General features: G+C 32.6%; 1 protein-coding gene across 2 annotated transcripts; it reads left to right on the top strand.

Annotated features, from left to right (window-relative positions):
* Nucleotides 1–292: 292 nt before the first annotated feature.
* On the top strand, nt 293–26,978 carry LOC127712244 (max-binding protein MNT-like). 2 transcript variants are annotated; one of them, XM_052218566.1, is made up of 8 exons: nt 293–548; nt 795–924; nt 2,942–2,983; nt 8,045–8,156; nt 10,552–10,738; nt 12,729–12,803; nt 17,048–17,329; nt 19,918–26,978. In XM_052218566.1, the coding sequence occupies exons 1-8, from the start codon at nt 482–484 to the stop codon at nt 20,760–20,762; spliced, it is 1,740 nt and encodes a 579-aa protein (XP_052074526.1). In that variant the 5' UTR covers nt 293–481; the 3' UTR covers nt 20,763–26,978. The 2 variants fall into 2 exon arrangements, with proteins under 2 accessions (XP_052074526.1, XP_052074525.1); XM_052218565.1 differs by having other exon boundaries at nt 17,045–17,329.

Below are 26,978 nucleotides of genomic sequence, written 5' to 3'. Positions count from 1 at the left end.
AATCACCAAGGGGAACCGCCCACTTCTAAAGTAAACGTGGAAATGCTATCATAGTATGTTAAAACTTTGCAATAATTTTAAACATAATGCTATAATATGAATAAAAAAACATTAATGGAATATCGTCAAAAGTAATTCCACAATAAAAATTAAAAGATAAGTCTAGAAAAGGTGAATCTACATGTTGAACTTGATAAATGGAACAGCCAAAACAAAACATGTGATTCTGAAGTTTGTGTATGACGTCAAAATGCTAAAATTTCATTGGACCAGGATGACAGATGCCAATCAAATTCCACGTGGTGTTGTAATATTTTGCACGGCAGCAAGTGTTTTGGTACCGCCGCCCGCCATGTTCTTTTAATATTTGTAAAAATTCAATCAAATATTTGGGGACACATAGTGTGTCCTCATGGATATTTGAGTATTTCGGATGATAAACATTTAATGACATCTACAGAAGAGGGCTTCGGTTCTGGCGATGAGTTTGGAAACTTTGTTGGAAGCTGCGGAATATCTAGAATGGCGTAACAAGCCAAAAACACGTGGTAAGCAAAGCACATGGCAGCAGAAATTGCCTTATAAGATCATGAAAACTACAATTTGTCGTTTGAACTCACAATTTTATTAAAGTATGTGCAATATTCAGTCATGGGATAGATAATCTACGCTTCAATTTTTGTGTTATAGGGAAGATATCCATCTTGAATTTTTGACGGTTCCTGGTCGCTACCTAATTTGCATATATTTATAAGCATGATCAGTCGACACTTCGATTTTTTTCTTTTTTGAAGGTGATAGTACCTCTGAGGATCCACACGGATATTCATCACGAGTTGGCAATGATTCTGACGATTCTCCTGAATCCAGCAACTCTGGAAAGTATGCAGACGGAGATGAAAGAGAAAAGAGGCGAGCCGGAGGGTCTGTTCACGTGACATATTTTGACATGTGTAATTTGCACACACATACTATTGTCGGTCTGATCGACCTTGAACACACGTGCTATTCATTGTTTACAAACAAAATAATAGACGATTATTCAGTGCATTAAATCTTTCATTTAACAATAAAAAAGAAACGAAAAACTGAAATTTGTTACAAAATCTGCACTTATAAATTTTAATGTACGATGGAGTTTCTACACTCAAGATGAGTCCACTCCACAACGGGAAGATAGATAAATAATCGTTTTATATACATTTTTTAATATTTTTTAAGATGAAGTAAACATGAGTGCATTACAGTTGCCATTTAATGACTAAGTTAGTTTTGTAGTATGTTTTTATGATGGAAGCTTCACAATACATACTTTGGCATATGCCTTTCATTAAGAATTTTAATGTTCCATCATGGCATCAAGGAGGGGCGTAAAGGGGGGTATCTGCACGGAAGAACACGAAATAAAATTGCCATTACACGATGAACGAACAATTAAAAATTTCTTGCACGTTGATCTTTTAACCGATTTCACGAAACACGGTGAATAACAAACCTTTTTCACGGCTGCACATGAAATAAAAATGGCAAAACACATTGCACGAAAATAGCCCTTTACCACCCTCATCAAGTGGTATAATTGTCACAGCTCAATGAAGTTCAAAATGAAGTTATGTGTTTTTTAAGTTGATTTTTATGTTAAAGACATGGGAATGACAATTTATCATTATTTGCACATACTAATTAAATTTATGAATTATGGAATGGTAATTATTTATACCCCTGCCCGAAAAAGAGGGGTGGAATATTATCCATGTTAGAATGTAGGACAGAAAGTCACAGCTAGGACAAAAAGTCACAATTCGGTTTTGATATTATTTTTCTTTGAATAAGAAATCACTCATTATTTAAAAATAATTGTTGTGTTTTTTTAAAATATTTTATAGAAAAACAACTTTGTACACAGAAATTATTCTAAAAAAAATCAATAATGAACAAATAATGGTTAAGAAAATAATTTGTCAAAGTGGCTTGGTACTAACATGGCTTCATGGTGCCAAGAATAATATCCTTTGCAATATTACAATTTGATAAATCTTCATAATTTCAAGGCTTATGAACATGATGAACATTTTCCTGAACTGTAAAATTAATAAAAAGTAATTATTTCAAGAACTCTCTCTGTTTTATTCAAATTCAAACAATTATAAGCAAATTATTTGTGACTTTTTGTCCTATTAAATTTATGACTTTTTGTCCTATTAAATTTTGACTTTCTGTCCGCTTACTGTATGTTACTGGTTATGTTCGACTGTCCTGTAAATTTTGGTTACACTTTTCTCAATAACTTTACATATGTCAGACCTTCATTCAATTTTAATTGAAGATTCATGTGAGCGTGCTTAACCTTGTGATTCATTTTCCAATTCATTGCTCATTGGCTTCCTGATAAAGGAATACTTGTATATTCTTACACAAAAATTGACATGTGTAAAATTTTAGTCACATTTAAATTTTTTCTCTGGAACTACAAATCATGGCTTTCTAAAATTTAGAATGAACCTTCATGTGAGCATGCGATACCAGGTGATGTTTTTGTACATCCATCACTCATCATTTTCCTGTTTACCAAATACATGTACAATTATACTTTAATTTTCTAATAGTGGAGTATCAAAAGTGATCAAATAGCTTTCTATTCAACTTGTTCATTGCAGTTCCAAAATAATCAAATGTGTAAATTTTGATTTTTTCCTAGCTCAAGGGATCAGTCAAAATTAACTGTATTTGACCATGTGATCAGAGTGATTACTTTTTAAGCAATATGATGTAATTAGAAGAATTTAAAATATTTTAAATAGAGTTGTTTGCATGTTAAATCATTGACAAATGAAAAACACATTTTAAAATAAAGTTCAATGTGGTTTCGTTAACTAATCGCTTATTACAGTCCAATTCTATCCTTGTTGCATATTATAACTCATCTTTTCTTCTATTTTAGGGCTGGTACAAGAGAAGTTCACAACAAATTGGAGAAAAACAGGTAAACAAATAAATCTACGGAAATATTTGATTTCAGTTCAAATACCATTGTTTCAAGTTTTAACACAGCTAAATTACTTTAAAAAAAAAGTTTTCAACTTCTTATGACCATGATGACCAAATGCTGCTTGATAAAAGTTCATTGATTAGGGCCCTGCCGAATGGCGGACACCCTATAGTGATCAGTCTGTCCGTCCGTCTGTAACAAATTGTGTCCACTCTATATCTAGAGAACCGTTATGATTTCAAAGTTTTTTACTTGACATGTATATTAACCATCACCAGAGGGTGTGTCATAATGTATGTACAAATTCCTAGGTCAAAGGTCAAGGTCAAAAACTTTGGTTTCAGTTGACAACCCCATGTCCTATGGTAAAGATCATGTCTGCTCTATATCTTGAGAACCGTTATGATTTCAAAGTTTATACTAGACATGTATATAAACCAACACCAGAGGGTGTGTCATAATTTATGTACAACTTCGTAGGTCAAAGTTTAAGGTCGAAAACTTTGGTTTCAGTTGACAACCCCATGTCCTATGGTAAAGATACAAAATTTTACCACACAATATTTACAGCAGGGCCCACAGAGATGGCTCCCATCTCAATGATATCTAGTTTTACATGTTTTAAACATTACAATTCCAAAGGGTGTTGTCAGAATCTTTTTGTGGTTTATCACTTCAATATTCTAAGTATCATCTTGACACTGATCTTAACATTCTACACATCTTCTGTAAAATATTTTATGTGTACATATAACATTGCAAAATTACAGGGACATATATATCTATAGGGTCTGAAAATGATTGAACTAGATTCACTTTATTTTTTATTTCAGAGTTATGGAATTTTAATTGTAAAAAAAACTTAGCAATATTTCATGCATCTGAAAATAACAAGTATGTTTGCTTAACATCCAGTGGCAAATATTTGAGATATGTTCAGGATAAAAGACTATTTCAGTGGTTTAATCGTCCTATTGGAACTCTTCACTTTTTAGCTCACCGTTCCGAAGGAACGGTGAGCTTTTGCCATCACTTGGTGTCCATCGACGTCCGTCTGGTGTAAACTATTTCAAACATCTTCTCCTCTGAAACTAATGAACTAATTCCAACCAAACTTAAGCTGAATGATGCTTAGGGTATCTAGATTAAAGTTTGTGTTTTATTCACTTTTTCGTCAAATAACATGGGCGCCATGGCTAAAAATAGAACATAGGGGTAAAATGCAGATTTTGGCTTATATCTCAAAACCTAGCATTTAGAGCAAATCTGACGTGGGGTTAAAGTGTTCACAAGGTCAAGTTATATCAGCCCTGAAATTTTCAGTTGAATCTGATAACCCATTGTTAGGTTGCTGCCAATAAATTGGTAATTTTAAGGAAATTTTGCAGTTTTTATACGACTGCAGAAAAATTTTGCGGTCGTATATTGGTATGACGTTGTCGTCGTCGTCGTCATCGAAGACACATTGGTTTTCGCACTCTAACTTTAGTTTAAGTGAATGGATCTCTATGAAATTTTACCATAAAGTTCAATACCACAAAAGGAAGGTGGGGATTGATTTTGGGGGTTATGGTACCAACAGTTAAGGAATTGGGGGCCAAAAATAAGCATTTTTGTAACTTCCAGACATAACTTGTTTGTTAGTGTATGGATCTCTCTGACATTGTACCACAAGGTTCCATATTACAAAGGGAATGCTGGGATCAATTTTGGGGGTAATTGCTTCCAAATTTTAGAAATTAGGGACCAAAAAGGGGCAAAAAAAACGAGCATTTTTCTAGTTTCATGACAATAACTTGTGTGTAAGTGTATTGATCTCTCTGACATTGTACCACAAGGTTCCATATCACAAAGGAAATGCTGGGATAGATTTTGGGGGTAATTGCCTCAAAATTTTAGTAATTAGGGGCCAAAAAGGGGCAAAAAACAAGCATTTTTCTAGTTTCATGACAATAACTTGTGTGTAAGTGTATTGATCTTTATGAAATTGTACTACAAGGTTCCATATCACAAAGGGAAAGCTGGGTTTGAGTTTGGGGGTAATTGCCCTAAACGTTTAGGAATTTGGGACCAAAAAACAAGCATTTTTCTAGTTTCCAGACCATTACTTGTGTTCAAGTGTATGGATCTCTCTGAAATTGTACTGCAAGGTACCATACCACAAAGGGAAGGCTGGGATTGAGTTTGGGGGTGATGAATCATAAGGGGGTTCAAAAAATTTGGGGGGGAATTTTATTTTCATTTTTTTTCTTTAAAATTTTCCATTTTAAATTGGTTATTTCTGATTTATATATAAAAGCAAATAATAATGATATGGTTTGAATCAGGGCTTCCAAAATTATTTTTAGCCAGCCGGACATTTTATATATTATCCCGATTTTAATCCCTTAAGACTAAATAAACAAAAGGCAATTATGGTAATCAGTTGCCGAGTTGGCCATCCATATGATTGATAATGATATTTATTAAAAAAAATGATATTAAACTTTCTTTGATTCAAATTCGAAGTTCTGACGTAAACTGTTAAATTGGCAGTGCATCATCCGAAGTGTGCAACATCAGCGTACTTATATCTGCCTTAGACTCTTTATTTGTGCAAACGTTGTCAAAAACTTTACTTTCATTTTTAAATCTGAAACCGGATGTTACCTTGACAATGGTAAAACATGGACCAGAGACGGATACGTAAATTCCGTGTACCTTTGCAAAGCATGAATGAGTGTAAGTAGCTCATTCTACGTTATTTCTTCAAGAAAATATTCGAAATAAACGTGAGATAAAGGTATCAATGACAATTTAAGCATTTTTTTTAAGAAATAAGGATGCATAATTAAATTTCACACCTGCGCACATGCACATGCGCATACATGTACTAGTTCTAACAGAGACATTTCTCTGGTGCAAACAACGTTTTTTCATTTTCACCTCTTTAATTTTTTCATCAAATCTTATTTGTAAATGTATTTCTGAATTTAAATCTTTTAGACTAAATTAATTAGATGCAAACCGGTGAAATGTAAGAAAATAACTTTGAATAGACCGATCAATTATGTCCGGTTCAAAATAGTTTACCTGTCACCTGATCAGGTAAAACTCAGCTGTTCGACAACTAATTAGCCTTGATTAAAATGAGAAGGTATTAAAGTAGGGGTTGTTTTGATAGTACTTAATGATCATGTCACTTTTATGACCGGAAATGTGTGGCTGTTAAAGGCAAAAGGTTGGGTCAAAAAGATCGCGAATTATGTTAAAATGACCGTCTCTTAAGAAAGCCTTGAAAAATAAAAAGTAGATGACCGTTTCGTGCTTTGCCCAGCCGGACTTTTACCGGACATTATACAAATGTCCGGAATATATGACCGTTTTGGAAGCCTTGGTTTGAATAGGTAAATTAAAAAAAATTTAAGTTCTTAGACCACATTCATTCTGTGTCAGAAACCTATGCTGTGTCAAATATTTAATTACAATCCAAATTCAGTGCTGTATCAAGCTTGAATGTTGTGTCCATACTTGCCCCAATTGTTCAGAGTTCGACCTCTGTGGTCGTATCAAGCTGCGCCCCAGCGGAGCATTTTATTGGTTATTATCTTGAATATTATTAATGATAATGATAAACTGTGAACAGCAAAAATGTTCAGCAAGATAAGATCTACAAATAAGTTCATATGATCAAAATTGTCAATTGACCCCTTAAGGAGTTATTGCCCTTTAAGGACAATTTTACACAATTTGTTTATCATGTTATCTAACTTTAAAAAATCTTCTTCTCTGAAACCACTAAACTAATTCCAACCAAACTTAAGCTGAATGATTCTAAGGGTATCTAGAATAAAGTTTGTGTTTTATTTTCTGTTTCTAAGAAAAACATGGCCGCCACGGCTATAAATAGAACGTAGGGGTAAAATGCAATTTTTGCTGAAATTTTCAGATGAATCTAACAACCCATTGTTGGATTGCTGCCACTTAATTGGTAATTTTAAGGAAATTTTGCAGATTTTGGTTATTATCTTGAATATTATTAATGATAAAGATAAACTATAAACAGCAAAAATGTTCAGCAAAGTAAGATCTACAAATATGTTCGTATGACCAAAATTGTCAATTGTCCCCTTAAGGAGTTATTGCCCTTTAAAATCAATTTTTCACAATTTGTTCATTTATTTGCTTACTTTAAAAAATCTTCTCCTTTGAAACTGCTGAATCAATTTCAGCCAAACTTGGGCTGAATGAGTTTCAGAGTATCTAGTATAAATTTTGTATTTTATTTTCTTGTACGTCAGGAAACATAGCCACTATGGCTAAAATGAAACATAGGGTTAAAATGCATTTCTTTGATTTTGAAGAAAATATGACAGATACTAAGAACATTTCAATGGAAGTTGTAAGCCATTCATTAATATATATTGAAAAGCAAAAATAATCATTGATGAAAGATTTAAGCAAAAAATACAGGTGAGCGATTCAGGCACTTCAGAGCCTCTCGTTTAAATCATAAAGTTATATTAAAATAAAGTTATATATTAATAAGAGCCCTGTTTAGAATAAAACCATCACAACTGACCATATGTAATAGGATAGCTGAATCAGACTTTTAACATGTTTGTTCACACCAGCGGATTGTAGGAAAACATGTCGCACCGTCCAGACAATAGAAAAGAAAAGAAATGGGCTATCCATCCATGACACAAAATCAGTACATGCACAGCAAAAAGCACAAAAATCATATGACCAGAAACAATATATTCTGACTCATACTGTCTCTCATCTTTGGTATTACTTTTAGTTGTTGGGTTATAAGGGGAGAAGAAGCAACATTAGTTGTAAAGTTAAGTTGTAGAAAAGATCTATAACCTCACCAACCTGCAATACTCAAGACTAGAATAAGACCACCTGGCAGTTTATACATAAAGCCATACTTGCATCCATGAACAGAATTCATTGTTATTTCATTTGTATGTGACTGGCACTTAACAATTAAAAAACAAAAATTATTTAATGAATTTGAAGTAATTACAGGTTAAGAAAAATTGTGTTTGATAAATTATACTTTTACAGGAGAGCTCATTTGAAAGAATGTTTTGATTACTTGAAAAAGCAGATTCCAACATTAGAAGACAAGCGGACATCCAATCTTGGTATTTTGAGAGGCTCCCTTCGTTATATCCAGGTAAAAAGGGAGATAATTTAAGTCAGAAATTCAGACAATTGTATTTTTTTCTCTCACTAATTTCACATTTAAAAAAGATTAGTGGCTTGATGTATCTTTGATCATGTTTAGGAGATCAAAATCAGAGACATAAAAGGTAAAACCTCTCAGACGGGTTTGGTCCTAGAAATCTTGAAATTTAAACTCCAGGAAAATAAAACATTTTACAGTATTAAACATTTCTTTAGTAAAATAAAATGTGCCTATACAAAAAAATCTTTTCCCTCTACCTTATTCATGTTATTTATACCAAATAAACAATAGAAATAAACTCAGAGGCATGTTAAACTGCTGGTTATTGTACTGTGTTGCTGTATTCTGACTCTGTTGGCTATAAATCCAAAAGAAATATGCACAAAGATTTATGAATCAAAATATTGTCACTCAAAGTCCATGTCCCACTGTGAATCACACAACAATATTCAGATCTCATGACCTCAACATACTTTTTTTTTTTTTTATAGAAAAATGAAAGTTCCCCTGCTGATGATCAAATGCTTTTAATTACCTCCGCTATTCTATTATATCTTTTATCCTGTTAAAATTTATAAACCCCACTGATTTAACTACAAAAGGTCAAGGTTATAATTAATTAAAGAAAAATAACAAAAACCACAACAATCCTTTGTTTTAGGAGGGTTACACATTTAGTCATACAACTAATCAACAGTCCTTATACAAAGTGTAAGCTCAAACTTTTTTTGAGAGAAAAAGTGCAAACATGTACATGACTGATTCAAGAAAATCTCAGAGGGCATAGAAGGGAAATCTCTCCCTTTTGATGTTTGGAAAGTGAATATTACTCTTTAATTTGAGGTTAGAAAAATTGAAACCTTTGGTTAAAGTGGCAGATATGGCTGCTCCTTGTTAGTCTCGACCAACGAAGTTGAAGGGGACTATAGGTTTGCATTCAGACGTCTGTATATCCATCCATCAGTCTGGCAAATCAGTTTTCCACACTTTTTTTTCTTCGTGCTTAAAGATATTGATTTGATATTTGGTATATAGTTTGACCATGACAGATCAAGTTTGAATTTTGTTCTGGTCTGATGATTTTGTGCAGAGTAATGTTCCTTGGACTTATAAAATTCATGCAAATAATCAGTTTTACACACTTTTTTTAATATGCTTGAAGATATTGATTTAATATTTGATATAAAGTTTTACCATGACAAGTTACAGATCAAGATTGAATTTTGTTTGGTTCGGATGATTATTTTGCAGAGTTATGGTCCTCAAACTTAGAAAATTCACACAAATAATCAGTTTTCCACACTTTTTTCCATCATGCATGAAGAATTTAATTTGATATTTGTTATATAGTTTACACTATGTCAAGTTATAGATCATGTTAGCATTTTGTTCCTGTACAATGAATTTTTAACCAGAAGGGGACCATGTATTGCCATGCAATACTATTAGAATGCTTGTTTTAACCCAAGTGAATTTTTGTATGTACTGAATAGTAATTTTCTAAAAAATAAAAGGTTTAGAAAATCACTTGTAATTAAGTATAACATAATCTTTACTAATAAGAAGAAAACAGGGCTGATGATGATGATGGGTCAGATTTATTTAATGATTTTTTTATGCCCCCGCCATAGCAGAGGGGGCATTAAGTTTTAACCTTGTCCGTCTGTACGTCTTAAAATTGGTTTCCGTTCTCTATCTTTAGTTTGCCTCAACCAAATGTTACGAAACTTGTACACAATGCTTATTACCACAAAATATAGATCAAGATTGAATTTGGGTGGCATCACTCTTACCTTTCAAGAGTTATCCTCCTTTACAAATGGAAAAATTGCTGAATATTTCGTTTCTGTTCTCTAACATGTCTAACTTAAGTTTGCCTCAACCAAATGTTATGAAACTTATACACAATGCTTATTACCACAAAACACAGATAAAGTTTTAATTGAGGTGGCGTCACTTTTACCGTTCTAGAGTTATGCCCCTATACAAATGGAAAAATTGGTGAATTTTCGTTTCCATTCTCTTACTTAAGTTTGCCTCAACCATATGTTATGAATCTTATACACAATGCTTACTACCACAAAACACAGATCGAATTTGAATTTTGGTGGCATTACTTTTACCATTTTAGAGTTATGCCCTTTACAAATGGAAAAATTGCTGAATTTTTTTTTCCGTTCACTAACTTAAGTTTGCCTCAACCAAATGTTATGAATCTTATACACAATGGGTATTACCACAAAACTTAGATCAAATACGAATTTGGGTAGCGTCACTTTTACCGTTCTTGACTTATGTCCCTTTAAAACATTATATGCAAGCGGGGGCATCGACACAGTCCCCATTTATTTCTAATTATGATAAAAGAGCTTAACCTTTTTAGGCTTTGAGGAGAAAAGAGAAGGAATATGAATTTGAAATGCAGCGTCTGGCAAAAGAAAAGATATTTCTTCAGGAAAGATTGGCTTCTTTAAAAGGAGAATTGTCACGTCTGAATATAGAAGTTGACCTTGACCATTGGAAAGTAGATGCAGAGGAGCAAGACTCTAATTCTACTTCCACTGCTACAGGTGAGAAAGCTTGATAAAATGCATTCACTGTTCATGTTACATATGAATGAGTTCCAAACTTGGGACAATGGAATGCATCAAGTAAAATTAATGATTGAGAAAAAACGTTTAACTCAATTCTATGATATTAAACAGTATTGAATTTATGTTCATGGAAACTCCAGGGAAACTTTTTTGGTGATTGTATTGTCATGAGTCTTTAAAATTTATTTTATTTTATTTATTTCATTCATTTCAACACATTCATCAGGAATAAAAAAAAAAAGAATTTGAAATTCATCAGAAAGACATTTAGAGGTCAACATATAGTCCAAAATAAAGCTGTGAACTAGACTATTAAAGGTTTACCAACAACATAAATCAGATAACAAAACCACATAGATGACTTTTGAACTCGTGCATTTTCCTGAACTTTAAATTACTGTAAAAAAAATTGTTTGTTTGGCATTATGTCATCCTTTTCATATTCATTTGTTAACCCTACCAAAAAATTAGAATGCAATTTCAGTTTTATTCTTTTTTTTAGTCCCCTACAGACAAAATTGAAGGGGACTTTAGGATTGCACTCCGTCCGTCGGTTGTCTGTCCATCCGTCAGTCCTGCAAATCAGTTTTCCACACTTTTTTTCTTCGTGCTTGAATATATTGATTTGATATTTAGTATATATAGGTTTATCATAACCAGATCAAGTCTGAATTTTGTTTTGGTCTAAGGATTTTGTGCAGAGTTATGGTCTTTGAACTTCGAAAATTCACACAAGTAATCAGTTTTCCACACTTCTTATGTCCCCGCCGTATCGGAGGGGGCATTAAGTTTTACCCTTGTCAGTCTGTAGGTCCGTACGTACGTCCCAAAGTTGGTTTCCCTTCTCTAACTTTAGTTTGCCTCAATCAAATGTTATGAAACTTATACACAATGCTTATTACCACAAAACACAGATGAAGTTTGAATATTGGTGGCGTCACTTTAACCGTTATAGAGTTATGCCCCTTTACAAATGGAAAAATTACTGAATTTTTTGTTTCCGTTCTCTAACTTAAGTAAGCCTCAACCAAATGTTTTGAAACTTATACACAATGCTTATTACCACAAAATACAGATCAAGTTTGAATTTTGGTGGCGTTACTCTAACCGTTCTAGAGTTATGCCCCTTTACAAATGGTTTCCCTTCTCTAACTTTAGTTTTCGTCATGCTTGAAGATATTGATTTTATATATTGAATGTAGATTAACCATGAAAAGTTACAGATCATGTTCGAATTTTTTCCGGTCTGATGATTTTGTGCAGAGTAATCATGGTAATGTTTCTTGGACTTGGAAAATTATGGAAATAATCAGTTTTCCATACTTTTTTATGTTATTTTTGAAGATATTGATTTTATATTTGGTGTATAGTATCACTATGACAAGTAATAGATCAAGTTCGAATTTTGTTTGGTTCAGATGATTATTTTGCAGAGTTATGTCCACAGACTTAAATAATTCATGAAAAATAATCAGTTTTCCACACTTTTTTTTCGTCATGCTTGAAGAAAATGATTTGATATTTGTTATATAGTTTACACCATGACAAGTTATAGATCAAGTTAGCATTTTGTTCCAGTACAATGAAATTTTAACCAGTAGGAGACTATGTATTGCCATGCAATATTCTCATAATGCTTGTTTATTATCACTTTTAAATTCTTCAACCAAATATATATCAGTAATATAAATACATCAATATATATATTATTATTAATTTCAAAAATCCCCCACCGCTGCCCACCATGCCCAGCCAGACAAGAAATTGTGTGAGTAGTAGCTGAGCAAAACCTATCATTACTTATTAGAAACAAAAAAGAAATGTTGGGTGTATTGTCAATTGGACAGCAACCCAATGACACATAAACTCAAAAGACATAAAAACCTTAACAAATGGCAAGTGTCAGTGCAGTATATCAATTTGTTATCTTTGACCAAATACATACATGTTTGGAATGTTTATTCAGAACAAGGCAGTCCAATATGTAGTGAGGAGGACAATGAAGAACTCCCCGGAAGGGGCCCCTACAAACTATATACAAGTAAGTATCATAATGACAAAAAATGAATTATTTAATCATTCTTTATGAGTCTAAAAATAAAAAGATGTGGTATGACTGCCAAATGAGACAATTCTCCACCAGAGACCAATTGACGTTAAAGTAAATAACTATTGGTTACGGTACCGCCTCAATGAGCAAAACCCATACTGCAAAGCATGAAATTGAAAGATGTTTGGAAAACCTCAGTCATGTAAAGTAGACCAACATCCAATTACTGTGGACTCATTTATTTTTATGGGTCCCAACTTGCGTGGATGGAGGAGACAATTGTAGTTTCGTGGATGATTTATTTTCGAAGTTTTGACAAGTTCTGCATAAAACGCTTGAATATTTGTACTTTAGTTGAACATTTAGATTTGTGGTTCACTTTTACCTGTATAGCCAGTCAAGGTCGTTAATAAACCCCATCATCATCACTTTGACCTGTATAGCCAGTCAAGGTCGTTAATAACCCCCATCATCATCACTTTTACCTGTATAGCCAGTCAAGGTCGTTAATAACCCCCATCATCATCACTTTTACCTGTATAGCCAGTCAAGGTCGTTAATAACCCCCATCATCATCACTTTTACCTGTATAGCCAGTCAAGGTCGTTAATAACCCCCATCATCATCACTTTGACCTGTATAGCCAGCCAAGGTCGTTAATAACCCCCATCATCATCACTTTTACCTGTATAGCCAGTCAAGGTCGTTAATAACCCCCATCATCATCACTTTTACCTGTATAGCCAGCCAAGGTCGTTAATAACCCCCATCATCATCACTTTTACCTGTATAGCCAGTCAAGGTTGTTAATAACCCCCATCATCATCACTTTTACCTGTATAGCCAGTCAAGGTCGTTAATAACCCCCATCATCATCACTTCTACCTGTATAGCCAGTCAAGGTCGTTAATAACCCCCATCATCATCACTTTTACCTGTATAGCCAGTCAAGGTCGTTAATAACCCCCATCATCAACACTTTTACCTGTATAGCCAGTCAAGGTCGTTAATAACCCCCATCATCATCACTTTGACCTGTATAGCTAGTCAAGGTCGTTTATAACCCCCATCATCATCACTTCTACCTGTATAGCCAGTCAAGGTCGTTAATAACCCCCATCATCATCACTTTTACCCACAAAATCCACAAAAATGTGTACCCCACAAATAATAATGAAAACAACCAGATGTTAATATACAATCTTCAACAATAGACAGAGTCTACCTGTAAATTGTACAAGACTATTAAAAAATGTAAATAAATAATGCATTTACTATCAATTTATAATAAATTGACTAAGAATAGTCAAATGTAAGCAATGACAAACTTTTTATTTCAGCTTTTTCCTTTACAGCAGTATCATGAATATTATAAAATATAAAAGTATTTTTTATGCAAACATGCATCCTTATTATTTCTCTGACCATTTATTTTTTCTACATACTTCTACAATTTTATATTAAATTCTGCCAATTATTTCATATAAATTAGCCAAAGACACCCATTTCTGAACCCAAATTATCCTGACACTTTAATGTCATAAATGTAATTCCAAAATTAGCGTCTACACCTACTTTTTAGTCCCCTACCGACGAAGTCGAAGGGGACTTTAGGTTTGCACTCCGTCTGTCTGTCTGTCCTTCTGTCAGTCCCGCAAATCAGCTTTCCACACTTAATTTCTTCATGCTTGAAGATGTTGATTTGATATTTGGTATATTGTTTTATCATAACAAGTTACAGATCGAGTACTAATTTTGTTCTGGTCTGATAATTTAGTCCAGAGTTATGGACAATAACTCTGGACCATATCTAATGTTAGAGTACTATGTTAAACCATATTTCTGTACAAAGGGAGATAACTCATTTTTAAAAAGACATTCATTGTTAAATTATTTGAAGAATTTTTTAGCAGGTTTGTTTGTTATTTAGTATAAACTTATTTTCTGAATGCTATATATATATATAAAGAAAAATATTATGAAGAGAAATCCTTTAATTACATAATAATCTATATTTATTAATGTATATATTTTAATACATTACATTGTGTAGATAAATGTTGTTGACATTTTATAGATAAGTTACAAATCTATATTAGTTTGTGACAAATGAAAGAAAAAATATTTGGAACTATTAATTATATTTGATTATAATTTGAAAATAGATATACACTGTATTACATCATATCTAATTTTAGAGAACTATTAAACATATCTAATGTTTTTTTCACTCATATAATCAGTTTTCCACACTGTTTTTAGTCATGCTTGAAGATATTTACATGATATTTACTTTTTGTTTACACCATGACAAGTTATAGAACAAGTTAGCATTTTGTTCCAGTAAAATGAATTTTTACCCGGTAGGGGACTATGTATTGCCATGCAATACTCTCAGAATGCTTGTTCATTTTGTAATGAACTTTTATACTGATGAGGAAATGTTATTAACTTTATGAAAAACTGTCAGGGTCAGGTCAAAATAGTTAACCAGGGGTTAACACAGCTAGATTTTCAATGGTAGAGCTTATAACACAATCATATGAACTTTTAGAAAAATAATGAAGATTGAGTGTTGCTTGCTTAATTAACATCAAGTGGAAATTGTTGGATTGGAAGAAATATATACCTTTTTGCAATTATTTGAATAAAATATACATGAAATTTACACATACATGTTTGTGTGTATGTATCTTAATTTAAGTCATACCAAAATCTGAAAAGACTTAACTCTGACACAAAAAATACTTAAGAAATTTTTCAAAAATCTAAAAATTAGAGATTGGTGCCAATAAGTTCAAGGATTGAGCTAAAACTTTAAAATTGAAAGAGTACCACCCTGAAATAGCCTGTGGTGATCCCTGCAGCCCTCAATTTAGGCTATTAAAACAGTTGCCTGGGCGACCTATAAAGCCTCCAGGCGACCTTAATTTCATTGTTGGTTGCCATTTGGCGACTGTTACTCTTTGGACCTGGCGACCATAAAATTCCGGATAATCAACCTGCCTCCGGTCGTATTTTATTAAGTTTTATTCACAGTCATACGAGCGCTTGAATGTATGCTAAATTTTGAATATGATTTCAAGCATTTTTAATCTTAACGGGGTCTATAAAGTGCTTAACTTAACTGGGAATTCAAGCGTCTGATGAAGTGTTTTCGGGGCCAATACATCATGGCAGCCAAACAGATGTTGCTGTCTGGATTCTTCAAAACAACTACCCAAATCAACGATATTTCAACAGCTAAGAAACAAAAAGAAGGGGTGGAGAGTTCCTCTATAGAAACTCCGGCTTCTGATGAGCCAAGTACATCTTCTAATGTTATGATTAAGCCTAAAATCGTTGCAACAACTTGTTCCCTTGTTCCATTATTAAAATTTATTATCAAACCTCAATGAATATTTACTTTTTTGTTAACTTAGTCATGGTTTGGTCATTATGTTTCTTTCATCAATATTGATTTAACAAGTATAGTAAAGAAAATAAGAACAAAAGATATACAAGGGTTAACTATAAGCAATATTTGCTTTGAACTAAGACAAATTATTTTATGTCTACTATTCTATATAATAAAAAATTTATTGATATTCTTTTTTTACTAGTCTTCATTAGCTCTACTGACTAGACTTCTATAACAAATTTCTTAGGCGACCTGAAATTAATTCCTGGCCACTAAAATTTTAAATTGGCCACTGAAATTTTATATCTGGTGGCCAAAAAACAATCTGGTCTTTAAACCTACTTTGAGGGCTGCCCTGTTCTACTGTAGCCTGGTAAACAGGGCTTAAATTAATATATTTGATTTATTTGACCATATTACAAAGATGAGATGTTTAAGCTATAACTGCCGAGTGGTCTAATTATATATAAGTAGTTACTACTGTAATCACTAGCCAGTCAACACTGAGGTTGTGAGTTCGAATCCTACATGGGGCAGGTGCACTCGACTCTAATCTTAATTGACTAGGATTGTCAGTTTTCCTACCGAAGGTCAGTGGTTCTCTCCGGGCACTCTGGCTTCCTCCATCAAATAAAAACTGACCGCCATGAAATAGCACAATAGTGTTGAATGTGGTGTAAAACACCAATCAATCAATCAATCAAGCTATAATTCAATAAAAAGTATCCTTTTTCAAACTAAATGTTACATTACCCCATGTTATGTCGCACTGGTAATTACCTTTGTGTCTTCTGTTTGTGTTACTCATTTATCATGGCTTTGTTTATTTCAGCAGGTCAACTGAAGCGGTCGCCAACCAAAGGAACAATTCATTTAACCCAGCCAGCATCAACAACTATTTCCAGTGATGTTGTCAGGGTTACCAACACAATAGTCCCAGCTCAGCCCAGAGTGGCGCCACCATCCTTTGTCAACTGTAACAAAGTGACGACAACAATCAGTCCGAATCCTTACATACCATTAAGCCAGTTTCCAGCTCGTACACCAGTGACACAATTATTGGCCCACACACTAAACCAAAGACAGATGCTGCAGAGACAACAAAAAGCACAATTAGGTATTAAAATCAAATGACAGAAATTTTTTGTATATTTTGAAAATATGATTATATATGTTGTTTAAAAGTAATATTTTAAGTAGAGCTTTGCCATGTAGCCCTGTGTTTAAAATTTCGTAAAAAAAAATTGCTCAATTTGGACAGGAAAGATCTATAAAATTTATTCTTTAAAAAATAAGAGAAAGTGGTATGATTGCTAATGAGACAACTCTCCACCAGAGACTTAATGATGTGTATGAAAGTATGGTTGATATTTTAGTTATAGGAATTTTCTGAATTATCACAATTGGAAAACTTTGAAGCCAACAGGAACAAAACTTTGTCTAAAGGTTTTGACATCAACTTTCTTTGGTCTCTGATTGGCATACAACATCTCCTTTTTATACGACCGCAAAAATTAAAAAATTTTTGGTCGTATATTGGTATGACGTCGGCGTCGTCCGAAGACACATTGGTTTTCGCACTCTTACTTTAGTTTAAGTGAATGGATCTCCATAAAATTTTACCATAAGGTTCAATACCACGAAAGGAAGGTTGGGATTGATTTTGGGGGTTATGGTACCAACAGTTAAGGAATTAGGGGCCAAAAAGGGGCCAAAAATAAGCATTTTTGTAACTTCCAGACAATAACTTGTGTGTAAGTGTATGGATCTCTCTGACATTGTACCACAAGGTTCCATATCACAAAGGGAAGGCTGTAATTGATTTTGGGGGTAATTGCCTCAAAATTTTAGGAATTAGGGGCCAAAAAAGGGGCAAAGAACAAGCATTTTTCTAGTTTCATGACAATAACTTGTGTTCAAGTGTATGGATCTCTCTGAAATTGTACTGCAAGGTACCATACCACAAAGGGAAGGCTGGGATTGAGTTTGGGGGTGATGAATCATAAGGGGGTTCAAAAAATTTGGGGGGGGGGATTTTTTTTTTTTCTTTTTTTTTCTTTTTTTCATTTTTTTTTTCTTTTAAAATTTTCCATTTTAAGTTGGTTATTTCTGATTTATATTTAAAAGCAAATAATAATGATATGGTAGGAGATACACACCAAACAGGATGTGTAAATTATTATATAATAAGTATTGTGCAATAGCAAGAAATTTTCAATTGCATTGCACAATAGCAAGAAATATCCAATAGCACAGTATTGTGCAATAGCAAGAAATTGTCAATTGTGCAGTTTTGCACAATAGCAAGAAATATTCAATTGCACAGTATTGTGCAAAAGAAGATACTTCGTATAAATTGCTTATTTCTCGATCAATTTCAATGGGGTTTTATTCTTGAATTCTTGGGGTTCTTTAATATGCTGAATCTAACCGTGTATTAAGTTTTTGGATTTTGGGCCCCGTTTTTAAATTGGTCCACATTGAGGTCCAAAGGGTCCAAAATTTAACTTTGTTCGATTTCATCAAAAATTGAATTATTGGGGTTCTTTGATATGCCGAATCTAACCGTGTATTTAGATTCTTAATTTTTGGTTCCGTTTTCAAATTGGTCTACATTAAGGTCCAAAGGGTCCAAAATTAAACTTAGTTTGATTTTAACAAAAATTGAATTTTTAGGGTTCTTTGATATGCTGAATCTAAACATGTATTTAGATTTTTGATTATGGGCCCAGTTTTCAAGTTGGTCCAAATCGGGGTTCAAAATTAAACTTTTGTTTGATTTCAACAAAAATTGAATATATGGGGTTCTTTGATATGCTGAATCTAACCATGTATTTAGATTTTTGATTTTTGGGCCCCGTTATCAACTTTGTCCACATTGAGGTCAAAAGGGTCCAAAATTAAACTTTGTTTGATTTCATCAAAAATTGAATTCTTGGGGTTCTTTGATATGCTGAATCTAACCATGTATTTAGATTTTGGATATTTGACAATAATAGGTGAATGTCCAATTTAAAATTTTTAAGTTCTTAGACCACATTCATTTTGTGTCAGAAACCTATGCTGTGTCAAATATTTAATCACAATCCAAATTCAGAGCTGTATCAAGCTTGAATGTTGTGTCCATACTTGCCCCAACTGTTCAGGGTTCGACCTCTGCGGTCGTATCAAGCTGCGCCCTGCGGAGCATTTTATTATTTAAGTATGATTGTCATGATCTTACACAATACATATAATGCAGGTTATTAGTACAATACAAGATGTGTTTCACACAGTCCTCTTCCTCTTTACTTAGGTGAGCAATACAGGCTCCTTAAACATAATTACAATTTTTAATGGCAACCAATGTAATAATGAAAAAATTAGGATGTGAATTATCATGATTATCATTATCCTCATCAGATGTTTGATTTATAAGTCTATTTCTCATCTGCTATTCTATGAAAAATTGAAATAAAGTGGAAAAACTTCTACCACCTACCCCAACACACACACACACACCAATGAAAAAAAGCACATGACCTAGGGAAGGCACTTCAAAATCTCAAATATGTTTTTGTACAGTAAAAACAAGTGAAATTTTAAATTGCCTCTATTCTTGGTTAGCCCATTTTCAAAGTACCCTCCCTTGGTACCATGTATGTTTTAATGGAATAACCCTGAGTTGTTGTTGTATTTTTATCATCATATTATTTTGTTTTACAGCCACATCTGTGACTTCAAGCATCACTAGACCAGTGACAAATGCCAGACCAACATTTACCTTTACCCCTTTGAATGCACATATGTCCAATCCAAGCGCACAATTACAGGCAATCAGTAAAATGGCTAATGCTGGCCTGTCGATACCCATGACAACATTCCAGGTGCAGCCTGTTGGCAAAGGATTACCAGTCACACAGCATCTCTTAGTGACACCCAATCCAGCTGTAACCAGTATGCACCAGTCCCATGCAGTGGTAACTAGTTTTACACCTACTGTTCAAACTAATCCGGTGACTTATTCCGCAGTGACAGCACCTGTGAAAACAAATGTTGTACCAACAGCTGCTGTTACAAGTGTACAGGCCACTCAGCATGCTAAAAATGTTACACAAATGGCTAATGTGAGACCAATGTTTGCACCTCACCTAATGGCTGGACACATACCATTAAATGCATTATTGGCACAGACAATTCCACGGACATCATTACCATCGGTTTTATCAACCGTAAGTTCTCCATCTCCCGTATTTACTACAACATCTAATCAAGGCTCTTCATCACTCCAGCTTATGTCTCTAGCTCAGATGACACCTGGTACCCAGTTGCTGTCTCCCATGTCCCCAGCTCTTCAGCTTGGAGCAGCAGGACTGACACAGGCCCAGTTAAGTCAGATGTTACTGAAACAGATTCCTATCTTCACACCTGGATTGTTACAAGCAGGACAAGTCCAATCAATGATACCTTCAGTTGTGAAACCGCTTGTTGTTGTTTCTGTACCAAATGTTGTTACGACGACAAATATTAATACTACAACTGCAATTACAAAACCTTCATCTGGTTCATAGCAGTCATATGATATATGTTAGTGTTTTTATTGTGAAGTATTGTCGGTGTTTTTCTTTTTTACTGTGAAACGTTAACTTGAACCTTTTCTACCTTTAACTGATAAAGATTTTGCTTTCTTCGCTGATAAATTGTTTATTATTTTATATTTGATATCATACACATGCCAGTATAACAGTGTAGTACTGCTCATTCATTTGAGAGAAAAAAACTAAATTGGATTGTTTTGCCTCACAGTGACTGATAATATAATGGTATTAAAAATGGAAAATTAAATGGCCTTCGATACTGACGTTTGTAAAGTAGGTCTAAAATAGCACAGTTGATAAATGATAAAGTACCAGTAAGGGATTTTTATTGGACCCAAAATAAAAAAAAAAAAAAATAATATTAAAATACTCGTCATAATTTTTTTTCAATATCTATATAAAAGTAGAACAAAGAAATTTGGTTGTTTTATATAAACTTAGTTTGAATAGAAATCCTTGCATTATTGTTGTAAAGCCAAGCATAACGTAAACTTTGTATGTGCATTGGTTTATACTGCTAATTATTAGTGTTATAGAAATGTACTACTTGCAATTACCCGACCATTATTTATTTTTCAGCAAACTTGATGTGCCTTTCTATTTATTGTATATGTTTAATTTCTTATTTTGCCATCAAATATTTTTTTCACACCTTTATCATTACAAATGTATTCATTATTGACCTGAAGTCGTGCTTGTTGCAAGATTTTTTCACGTGTTTAGAAATTTTCCGTAAGTAAAAGGTATGAACATTTCAATGATAAAAGACGTGAATATTTTAAGTTTGACATTCTAACTAATTATAGATATGTTCTTCCTATTCAGGTTTGCCTAGTGAAATTTTCATGCATCATTGTGGATCTCTTGTCATATATTATTATATTTAATTGTTTGTGATTAAATTAATGTTAGAACAAAATTGGGACGTTTTGTATGCATCAATAATATTATAATTGCATTTTTAAACTGTTGAAAAAGAACATTTTGTGTGGAAGTGGTTATTTTAATAAGGTTTAAAGTTTATCTATCTGACAGAGCATGTGTGTGTACAAGGGTATTGATTGAATGATACTCTGAGTAATTATTGTGTGATAGAGTTATCTCCCATTATGATAGAATGATACCAGTGTAATTATTGTGTGATAGAGTTATCTCCCATTATGATAGAATTATGATAGAACGATACCAGTGTAATTATTGTGTGATGAGTTATCTCCCATATTGATAGAATGATACCTGAGTAATTATTGTGTGATAGAGTTATCTCCCATATTGAGACTTATTGTATGATCGAGTTATCTCCCATATTGATAGATTTATTGTGTGATAGAATTGTCTCCCATATTGATAGAATTATAAGGTTTGATAGAGTTATCTCCCATATTGATAGAATTATAACAGTGTAATTAGTGTGATAGTATCTCCCATATTGACAGAATGATTTCTTGTGGGGTAGAGTTATCTCCCATTATATATTTTAATGTGAAATTGTAGAACCTTTGTTTCATCAACATTATTTCCAAACAAAACTGGCATAGTATAGTCTATTCAAATCTATTTTACTGCTAATTAAGTTCTCTAAACATTTTAAAATATTTTTAATGTGCTATTTGAGGTTAATTTCTAGCATGTTTGATTTTCATCTTTTACTAATGGTTTCTTTGTTTGAAAAGAAGTTTCAGTATAAGTGGTATACTTATTGATTGTAAAAACTGTTCTAATGTTGTCACTGCAATAATGATAAAAAAAAAGATACAATGGGTGAAAAAGAAAACTTTTTGTTTGAAGTAAATATGTAGTAAAGTAAAGACCTTTTGTTTGAAATATTGTACATTTTATATTATGTTGGCACTGCCATCTTTGTGCTACATTTTTGTGAAAACTAACATTTTAATTGAGTTATCCGAGTCCATTATTTAAATGTTGTGAATGCCATCACTATTATGTGCCATAAACAAATGTTCAACCATGTTCAGTGTGATTCATTTCCATGTTTTGAAATAGGAACCCATAAGTTTTTATTCAGGTTATAAATTGAAAAGTTGCAAGATGGTGTATACTATGAAGTAATATTTTGTCTATTCCAATATATACTGTAGGAGGTTGTTTCCTTTGACAAAATTCCTATTATGTAGGAATGGCAACGTCAAAGTTTTGAAATATGATAGATACATTGCCCAAATGTCCTTCTAAAAATAAAAACCTTCTAAATTGAATGTGGTATGAAGAAATTTTGGCAAGTTTTGTTCAATTATAATGTAAACTGTAAACAGTGTTGCGGCATGGGGATGTATTAAGTGAAAATCTTAACTTATTTTATCAACTTTGAACCAATTGTATACAAAGGTGGCAAATATTGAAACATTGTGTGTACATTTTCACAAGAAATGAAAGTCTAGCTGGCAAAATTGCAAAAGAGCCAAAATGGAGAACATTTGGCACATCCACCATCATTTTTACCTGTATACAGTGAATTACAGAATCATTTCTGGAAATATATTTGCATTGTGGGAAAGTCAATGTCACTGCCTGATTGGTATGGAATTCAGTCATATTTTAAGAGGTTGGATATTGCTGATTTGGTCCAATTGTGATAATCTTCAAAGTCTTCTGAACTTAAATCACATTTTACTTTGGAAAGTTTTGAAATTAAATAATTGTTTTACTGGGAGTTGGAAAAAATTTGATTTATACATTTGCTGTCCATGAAAGATTAATTCACATGTCTAAATGAGACAATTATTAAATAAGAATGGAGAAAATGAAAGTGTTACTGTGGATTTTTTTTTTATGGGTGCCAGTTTTCATGTATGGAGGAAAATTAACATTTGTATGGATATTTGATTTCACAATTTTGCCAAATTCTGCATACAAGCCTAAAGAAAAGTCATACTTCATTTAAATTATGGATGTTTGCTACTCTGGTTTTAGACTTTTTTGTCAGATATTCGGAATTGTCTAGTTATATCCAATGTAATACCAATAAAAATTTGCCCGCCAACCCTCACTTTTCTTTGCATAATTTTATTACATATAGTTTAAAAAGTCATATTTGAAAATCTTATAAAATCTTTATTATTTTTTCATTGTTTTTGAAAGAAAAAAAGTACCAATGTTAAATGTATGAAAAATCTAGATAGAATCATTTCAAATTTTCAAAGGCTTATATGTCGAAAACAAGCACATGGACCCTTCATTTTTTTCTGCTTTTTTAGTTCCTTTATTCATATACTATCAATTTATAACAGTCTTTTAAAAAGCTTGTTATTCTGAAACAGAGTAGCAAACATCCTTAAGTGGTTTACCAATTATCACCAAATCTACAAACATTGGTATCCCTTGAATGAAAATGAATCCACTGTAAATTCAACAGTTCAAAGAAATGCTTTCAAAGACTGCAATGTCATCATGGGACACAGGGAAGGCACTTCCAAATCTGATCTATGGGTGTGTGTCATCTATATTTTTGCATAGTGGAAATGCAAGTGAAATTTTAATTTGCCTCTTTAGGTGGTAACCCCATTTTTAAAGTGCCTTCCCTGGGTACCATGTATGTTTTAATGGAACAGCCCTTAACATAATTGTCTTTATATATCAGATGATGAAAATTTGATGATATTTTTAAAAACTCTATACAGTCATATACATTTTATTATCATCAGGAAAAAGCATGTTATATATATATTTGATACTTTTAGAAGTACACTTTGATATGAGCTTTGACAGAAATCATTTTCATTACTCATATAGTATTTTGAAATTGTATGGACAAAGTACATTTACAAATGTTTTTGTTTTCAAACTGCAATGTGATTCAACATCGTTTTAATGCAATCTGTTGTCCATTGGTATCATGGTTACATCAGCTTCTAAGTTACTTCTAAATCCCATGGATTCTTAACAAGTAAATCACATATTACCTTGTATTCATAAACATACATAAACTTTAGGACCCTTCATGAGGGTCTGGATGGGGTTTATAGAATAGAGAATAATGAACAAAAAGTGTAGAAATAATGAACTGAAAAAAAAAAAGAAAAAAAATAGGCAAAACAAATGAAGAATAGAGAATAATGGGGTGCTTAATTATAAAGAATAGAAAATAATGGACAAAAAATAAAATGAAGAATAGAGAAAAATAGTCACAAAATTTTTCAAAAATGAAGACAAGAAGGACCCCCATCCAGACCCTTATTCGATAAACAGCAATGGCTTTCATTAATAATTTATGTAATACAATTAAAATGCTGAAATATATTTAATTCCCATATTTACCACTGACATTTAATGAGGCCAAAAAAGAGAAGATTTTTGGGTTTCCCTACATGCTCCATTTTGTATGTCTCAAAATGCCTACCCTAAAGTTTCATTGGATTTACAGCTATTATTGCAAGGTCCCCCTAAAGACAAAAAACTTCACACAATATAAAATTAATCCTACCTCCCTTTTACCCTAATTTTGGAAAGGAAGAAACCATAAACAAGCATATTTTGTTGGCCTCAAGACATTTTATAGAACTAATAGTTAAATAGATGATAACAAGAATATTGATTTAAAATTAGACCTCTTCTAAAATAGCAGGTCCATCAAATGTTTGGTCAGTTTACTTGCCAAGTTTGTTAGGATGTTTACTCAAATAATACAGTTTGCATTGACATCGATAAAACGGGAATATTTTCAGTATAAAAAAATACAAAAAAGTACTTAGATTTGATTGGACGAATGATTTAATCCATGAGTCATTTAATTGTAGCAATGATCAAACTTAGTAACCCACTTGCCATACTTTTGTTTAACATACACTATTAGAATAGCTGTAATAAATTCAATGCATTTCCTGTTATTATGATTAATGGCTGTTTTCGGTTGTATTTGCCTTAAATGGGATGAACCATCAAAATATATATTGGAGCCTGGGAAGGCACTTTGAAATTGTATGTATGAGTGAATTTTTATACTAGGGAATAATAATAGACTATTTTCATATAACCGACTTTTGACTCCGGAGTTTATATTTTTCGACAGGTTACCTACTCTGTGGTAGGACATCCTGGAACCAAATCAGGTAAGAGCAAAGTAAATAAGAAAAATCAAGCTTTCAATCAGTACAATTTTTGGGGAAAAGTAACTGCTTTATATTTTCTTTACACGACAAAATCATCCGAAAACAGTAAACTTTCCCCTCAAATTACACTGATTATGTTTGATTTTACTTATTTTGGTTGCTCTCACTTGACTGAGTACCAGGAAGTCCTACCTCAGAAAAAGTAACCTGTCGAAAAATTATATAATCCGGAGTCAAAGTCGGTAATATGAAAATTGTCGATTGCGTGCTCCTTAATTTTAAGAATGCCTGAATGAAAGACCATGCATTGTTAAAATGGAGCAGTCCTTGAAGGTATCCCACAGTACAAATAAAACCATATTTGTAGATGCATTGTGGGTAGTTAGTTATCCTGCATACCTGTGATTTTTAAACCTTGATATTAATTATATAATCTCATTCGAATCAAACCATTAAAAGTGCTTTTTGTCATGGTACAATTTGCTCTACAAAATACTCATCTTTATAAGGAAGTTTGTTCAATTAAAATTCTTTGATTTATAATTATTTAGTAATCAAACTTCTTACACTTAAAGTGTCTCCAAGTCAAACTAAACTAAAACTTAACTAAAAAAAAAAGGCATAATCATGTTGATACTTAAAAGCATAGTTTGTTGATAATTTTAAGTTTTTATAAATTTCACATTAAAATTAGTACATTTAAGTATTGGTCAAAAATTTTCTTGAACATTTAAGGACATTGAATAATATTCATATTGTACTAGAATCAAAATACTGGTATAATTTTAAAAAAAGAAAATACATGGCTAAACTAACCTGACCGAAATACTGGAATATTTGACCGTGGATAGGTTCCAATACACATTATGTAACTTATCATGCATCATCAAACCCATTCTCCTGCCAGGGGAGATAACTGGCTTCAAATTATAAAATTTGATTCCGGATTATCATCCATTAAGTAAGATTTCAGAACAGACTGTTTCAGCAAGACACTCTATTTGAACTGACTTAAATATACTTGTTTAATAATATTTTGTGGAGCAAATTATACTATAGTTGTTGTTGTTATGATAATTTGTTGATCATTTTGTAAACATGTAAATAAAGAATATGTAGAACA

The sequence above is a fragment of the Mytilus californianus genome, unplaced genomic scaffold (assembly GCF_021869535.1).
Source record: "Mytilus californianus isolate M0D057914Y unplaced genomic scaffold, xbMytCali1.0.p SCAF_8, whole genome shotgun sequence".
NCBI classification, from domain to species: domain Eukaryota; kingdom Metazoa; phylum Mollusca; class Bivalvia; order Mytilida; family Mytilidae; genus Mytilus; species Mytilus californianus.
The sequence above is the reverse complement of the archived record's forward strand: the minus strand, read 5'-3'. Positions and strand labels throughout refer to the sequence as shown.